Source organism: Eurypyga helias, unplaced genomic scaffold (assembly GCF_000690775.1).
Source record: "Eurypyga helias isolate BGI_N326 unplaced genomic scaffold, ASM69077v1 scaffold31274, whole genome shotgun sequence".
Lineage (NCBI taxonomy): Eukaryota > Metazoa > Chordata > Aves > Eurypygiformes > Eurypygidae > Eurypyga > Eurypyga helias.
The window spans coordinates 1-6,419 of record NW_010247486.1 but is presented as its reverse complement, the minus strand read 5'-3'; the positions used below and the strand labels follow the sequence as shown (position 1 = coordinate 6,419).

Here is a 6,419-nt window from a genome sequence, read left to right as displayed (position 1 = left end):
TACCTTCATCAGAAGGGCTAGACCTAAGCATGGCTTCTCTTACATTTGTATGGAGAAGGCACAGAGCTGGAGATCCAGGATCATTAGCATAATGACTTTTAAATTACAATAATAATGAAGATCCTTTAACAAGCCTTGAGTAAAAATCCCAAGTTTACTGCCTCACAAACGAGCTCTATCCTAATTTGTATTTGCTGATAGTCAATAACCTCACTAAATGCCATGGGAGATTAAAAGCCAAAGAAATGTAAAAGGAGATACTTGAGCTTGCCTTTCCTCAAAAATGCTTGGGTGCCTATCCCTCACTTTGGAAACCAGCCGTCCTGAGGAGCACTACCTTCTCCAAACTGCATGTTATTTCATGATTAGTTACATTTATCCGGACCACTTGAAACCTGTAGCATGCAGCCAGGTTGGTTTTGTCCACACTGGTGAGTCAGGCTGGGTTCCCAGAGGAGTTCACGCTCACATCTATTGTATCCCAGCGAGCTGTCGCTGATGATAAGTGGGACTACGTGTGGCAGCAGAGCCAAGCAGGTGCCAGCAGCGCTTGCAATGTGATACCCAGGCAAACTTGTGCAACACTTGTGCAAAGTCGAGGCTAGCACCAGCCTTCCCACCCCCAGCATGAGCGGGGACCATGGTATAATGTTTAACGTGGGCAAACGCAATGTGACTTGAGCAATGTTTAACCCATTTTGTGACCAGAAAAATCCCAATTTGATGCTATTGTGAACATCACTGTGGACAAAAAATATCTTTTTAATGATCCTGTCAATTAAAGCCATATATTTATTAATAACACTCAGAAATCACAGACAGACTGACTCTTGACCACCTGTTTGAGGCACCCAGAGTGAAAACCTGCCCCCCTAGAAAGCAAGGGCCTGATTTCAGCAGGGTCCAGACTTCACCCCAGTTGTTAAAACAACATAATCCTAATGATGCTATGTGCAGGCATGGGAATACAAAGCCAAGCTCTGCTTTGCTGTAGGAAAGCCTTGAAAGTACAATGGAAAAAGGAGAATGTGTCTTTTTAAGGGATCCTTTAGGGCACCCCTGGAGCACATCTGGATTAGTTTCATTCAGAAGGGGTCCGGTTTGTTCACTCGGTGAAACAGGCTTGGGCAGAAGGGCACCCAGCGAGATTATCTTCAAAAGAGATTGACTTCAAACACTCTCCCAACCCAAAGCAAAACACCCACACCACCCACATTCCTCCCTCCTCCGCTGGGGTGGGGTCCAGACCAGCCGCAGGGACACAGCCCAGAAGGTACCACTGCGCCAGGGTGAAAGCAGAGCCACACACCCCGAGCTGGCCCACCGGCCCACTTCCGATGACCTTTACACTGTTGGAGTAAGTTTTAAACACCAAGTGTGTTGTTCTCAGGTTTTATGAAATTGGTTATCTTTGTTTGCCTGGTTTTCATGATTCTTAAGGCTTTGTTTATACGCGGAAGGCCAAAATTACCATGCTTATTTGGATAATCCTAAATGAAACTGAAAAAGCGCTGGTTTTAGCAAAGTATCTAAGTCTCTAACTAATGTACCTGAATAGTGTGGCTCCTCACTACCATCACACACACCTCCAAAGCACAACACATCGCAAGGAGGGAGTAAGATTTTTATAGCAGCAGTGTTACTTCTGATTCGTATACACATCAGATTCCTCAAGTTCATAGAGAGCTCTGATCCCTCTCGGACCTGAAGAGCAGCTGTGAGTAGGGCAAGATTTTGTGTTTGTCTGGGTTGAGAGGTTAACGGCTACTCCATAGACACGTTTTTCAGTTAACTGGCAGGTCATTTTAGCAGATGAGTTGCAGGTATTTTGCAACACTTAGAGATAACCCTGTGGAGTACTTCTGTCTGAGTTCTTCTGTGTTTTTTCTAAAGACTGCATCAGATAAACCAGAGAAAGCAGGCAGGTGAGAGTTTCCGGGACACAATCACACACTGCCAAACTCTGCCCTTTCAATTTCCAAACAGCGAACTTCTCCAAATTAATGTCAAATGGAGGTCAGTGCTTGTCAAAATTATTTTAAAATCCTATCCATAAAAAAGCCTTAATCTTCCAAGTTTTTCAAGACATGCAACGGACAGCCAGTTTTGATCAACATCACACAGCAGAGTTTCAAAATTCATACCTTCACCAAACATGAAAATGATCAAGCTCCCGTTACTTAAGAAAACTGAGATCTTCATTCCTACCAGCGATTTAATCCACTTACACTGCGTAAATCATGAGCTTGAGAAAGGACTAGTTCATGTCATGTTTTTCTGTTCTGAACGCTCTCCCCATCTAGTCTAACCAAACGTCTTTTCCAAACTTCTTGCTCCAAATTGAGTTCTTATCTTCTGCTACTAGATAAACAGCTACTGGTTCAGACAGACAATGACCACACAATCACCTGCGCCTTAATCCAAATGTTTTTCTTTAAGGTCACAAGCCAACTGTCTGTTTTTTCTGCAAGTCCTCACAGGACATGGAAACGGCATTTATGAACCACCTTACCACATTAGCTGCCTCCCAGCATTTTGGAAGAAACAGGAGTGGCTTGTTAGGTGATACACCGCAGTAAATTCAATCAGTTCAGTTAATATCACTTTCGTTTTCCTGAAGCAATAAGGACCTCAACCCTGCAAACACAGGGGAGAGCACGGCTCAGTCCCCGAAAGCCCCACTGCACACCGTGACTGCTTAGAGTAAAACAAGCACTGCCAGGATTATGCCACAGTTTGATTTTTTTTTAAATAAAATCATCCAAAATGAAGCATCTCCCAAAGCATCATTTTATGAACCTAGTACTTTCAGCTATTTTTTGCTGGAAGAATACAAATATTAGCTTTAGGTTGCAGAGAGAGGCGGTGAGGAATGTATCTGGTTAAACCTCTGAAAGTCAACACAAGTATGGGATCAGGTCCACAGTAAACTTTATAGAGTGGCACCTGTGGAGGAAATTACTCATGGCATGATTGATGCCACAATTAGAGGCATAAAAAGTAATTCCATGATAAACAAGCAACCAAGTAGAAAAAGAATACTACCCCAAGAGCACATACGTGCTCATATGACAGTACACGTTGGAGGATATTGACAGTCTTCACACACAGAGACACCAATTCTCTGAGGACACTAATGGTACAGCACCCCTCCCTCTCCCCTTCTCTCCCTCTCCCCAACAGCACTGACTCTGGGGCTGTATTTGGCCAGTATCTGCCCCTAGCTCTACTGAAGCAACTCCAGTGCAATGAGCAGTGTTACACAGCTATTACACGCCCGTAACTCGCCGCTTTCAGCGTCGCCATTTCCCACAGGAACACACACCAGCACTGCAAACCAGCACAGCTCCGCCAGCGTGATATCCACCCGGACCACACCAGCAGAGAACTGATCTGAGGTCTACGGATCTACCAGCCAAACCTCCCGGTATGCACAAGGGAATAAACATGTTTTGTTGCTAAAAGAAGCAAAGATACCAAATCTCAGGAGATACGTGTGCATTCCCTGCACCACTGCAAGTTACAGCATTTATTACCTTTATGCAACCACATCAGAAAAGCTTCAGCCAAGGTACCGCCTCAACTGAGGGAGTATATACCCTTCCACGCACACTTGTATTTATTTACCCTTGTGATCCACGTTTACTAAACAACTTCAATCCACAGCACATGGGCTTGATGCATTTTTGTGGTTCCTCTCCAGAAACTTCACAGATAAACTGCTGTCTCAGGAAACCTAAAGCTACGCACTGCACTGCAACAGGGTTATTTCTGCCCGTGCCCCCGTACTGGTCTGACAAGCAGAATTACATGCTTTATGAACCTCGAACGCTCGCTTACCTGAGACCGACACTTTCATGAGGGCTTCCAGGGGTCTGTTGTTGTCCAGATCGCGACTGAGTTTGAGTTCCCCAGTGGCAGAGTCCAAAAGGAGCAAGTTTAATTCGTTGCCTTGCACAAAGGTGTAGGCCAGGCTGTCAGACACATCAGGATCGTGAGCTGGGATCTTGCCTATCACACCAGAGGGGAAGCTGTTAGACTTGTTGGTCACATAGTTGTTGAAGAGGATCTGGAAGTCCTGCAGCACAGGTGGGTTATCGTTCTGGTCCAGGAGGCGGATGTGCACTGTTGCCCTGCTCACAAGAGGGGCAGAAGTGGCCTGCACCACGATCACGTACTCTGTCCGGCTCTCGTAATCCAGGTCCATCAGAGCTGTGAGGTCTCCATTGAGTAAATCTAGCTGGAAGACCTCAGGGATGTTCCCCTCTACGATCTGGTACATGATCTGTGCATTGGTCCCCTCGTCAGGGTCAGCTGCACTGATCCGTGCCACAATAGAGCCCACGGGGCTGTTCTCCTCCACAAAGATGTCAAATTCATCCTTCTCAAAGACAGGGGGGTTGTCATTGATGTCCAGCACAGTCACCTGGATATCCACAGAGGCTTTAAGCGGTGGGCTGCCCCTGTCCACAGCAAAGGCCCGCAGACTGTAGACAGCCACGTTCTCCCGGTCCAGCTTACGCAGTGTACGTATCACTCCAGAAGTGGGTTCGATGTAGAAGTCTCCATCTCCATCGTCACCACCTTGGAAGGTGTAGAGGAGACGGCCGTTGAGGCCCGAGTCGCGGTCGGTGGCAGACAGCTGCAGGACGCTGGTGGAGAGCGGCACATCCTCAAACACTGAGCCCTGGTAGCGGTCACGCAGGAAGCGGGGCGCGTTGTCGTTGGCATCCAGGATGAGGATCTCGACGTAGGTGGTGTCAGATTTCTGGGGGATGCCGTTGTCGTGGGCCGTAATGGCCAACGTGTAGGAGGCCTGGTCCTCGTAGTCCAGCTCCATCAGGGTGGTGATGGTGCCTGTGTCTGGGTCGATGCGGAATTGGGGGATGTTATCGTCCAAAATGTAAGTGATTCTCGCATTCTCCCCCGTGTCTTCATCAGTGGCACTGATGGTGACAATAGAGGTACCGATGGGCTTGTCCTCACTGACGCTCACAGTGTAGTGGGAGCTCTGGAAGACTGGGCGATGCGTGTTGGCATCGGTGACGTTGATGAAGACCTGGACGGTGTCAAAGCGAGTGCCGTCGGAGGCAGTGACTGTGAGCACATACTGCCTTTCCTGCTTGTAATCCAGGGGCAAGGCCAATGTGATCAGCCCCCCTCCGCTCTGACTTGTGATGGCAAAACGGTTCCTGGTGTTGCCACTGGTGATCTGATAAGTCACGATGCTGTTAACATCCCTGTCCACTGCTGTCAGGGTTAGGACGCTGCTGCCCACAGCTGCATCCTCATTCAGTCTGAGGTGATACACCTTCTCTGTGAAGGTGGGGTTGTTGTCATTCACGTCCAGGACAGTGATGGACACGCTGGCTGAGGAGGTCATGACCGGCACGCCATGGTCCCTGGCCTCCACCCCAAAGTGATAGTTCTCCACAGTTTCTCGGTCCAGCTCTGCAGCCACCGTGATCCACCCCGTGCTGTTGTTGATTTGAAAGGGAAACCCAGCGTCACCTGCTACGGGGGCACCTCCAGTGGATGGTGCCATCTCTATGAGTTTGTACTCCAGGCGGGCGTTCTCCCCGGAGTCAGCATCCACAGCCTGGATGTGCAGCACCGAGTAGCCCAGAGGAACGTTCTCCAGCACCGTGGCCTGGAAGGGAGTGCTCACAAAAATGGGGGCATTGTCATTCACATCCACGACCTGCACTGACACCATGCCACTGGAGTTGATCAAGGGAGGCCTGCCCCCATCCTGGGCTTTGATCCGGAGCGTGTACTCCCGGATAGTCTCATAATCCAGAGGGTTGATCAGGTCAATGGCGCCGGAGAAAGAGTGGATGTAGAACTGACCTTTCAGGTTGCCACTGACAATGCTGTAGTGCACCTGAGCGTTGCTGCCGCGGTCCCGATCCGTGGCCTGCACCTGCAGTATCTGGCTGTTCACCGGGGCGTCCTCCGGCACCTGGACCAGGTAGCGCTTCTCACTGAACTGGGGGTAGTTGTCATTCTCATCCTCGACGGTGATGTGCACCATAGCCGTGGCGCTGCGTGGTCCCGGGTCCTTGCCCTGGTCATTGGCTTCCACTACCAGGTGGTACTCAGAGACCTCCTCGCGGTCCACCGGGGCTCGGGTCCTCACGACCCCGGAGCGCGGGTCGATCTCAAAGACCCCGTCACCGGCTCCCGGCTCCAGCAGGCGGTAAAGCATGTTGGCGTTGGCCGGGGCATCGCCGTCAGTGGCGCGGATGGTCAGCACCTCGTAACCCACCTCCAGGTTTTCCCGGATGCTCTCCCGGTACTCGGGCTGCTCGAACACAGGCTCGTGGTCGTTGGTGTCGCTCACGGTCACGGTCAGATAGGTGGTGGCCGAGCGGCGGCGCGGGGAGCCATGGTCGGAGGCGGTCACCTTCAGCACGTGG

General features: G+C 49.9%; 1 protein-coding gene across 1 annotated transcript; it reads right to left on the bottom strand.

Moving 5' to 3' along the window:
- Window positions 1-3,840: 3,840 nt before the first annotated feature.
- On the bottom strand, window positions 3,841-6,304 carry LOC104508968 (cadherin EGF LAG seven-pass G-type receptor 1-like; the record flags this gene model as incomplete). Its single annotated transcript, XM_010150745.1, has 1 exon — window positions 3,841-6,304. A coding segment is annotated over one exon (2,464 nt), but the record flags the coding sequence as incomplete, so codon positions are not given.
- Window positions 6,305-6,419: the final 115 nt, after the last annotated feature.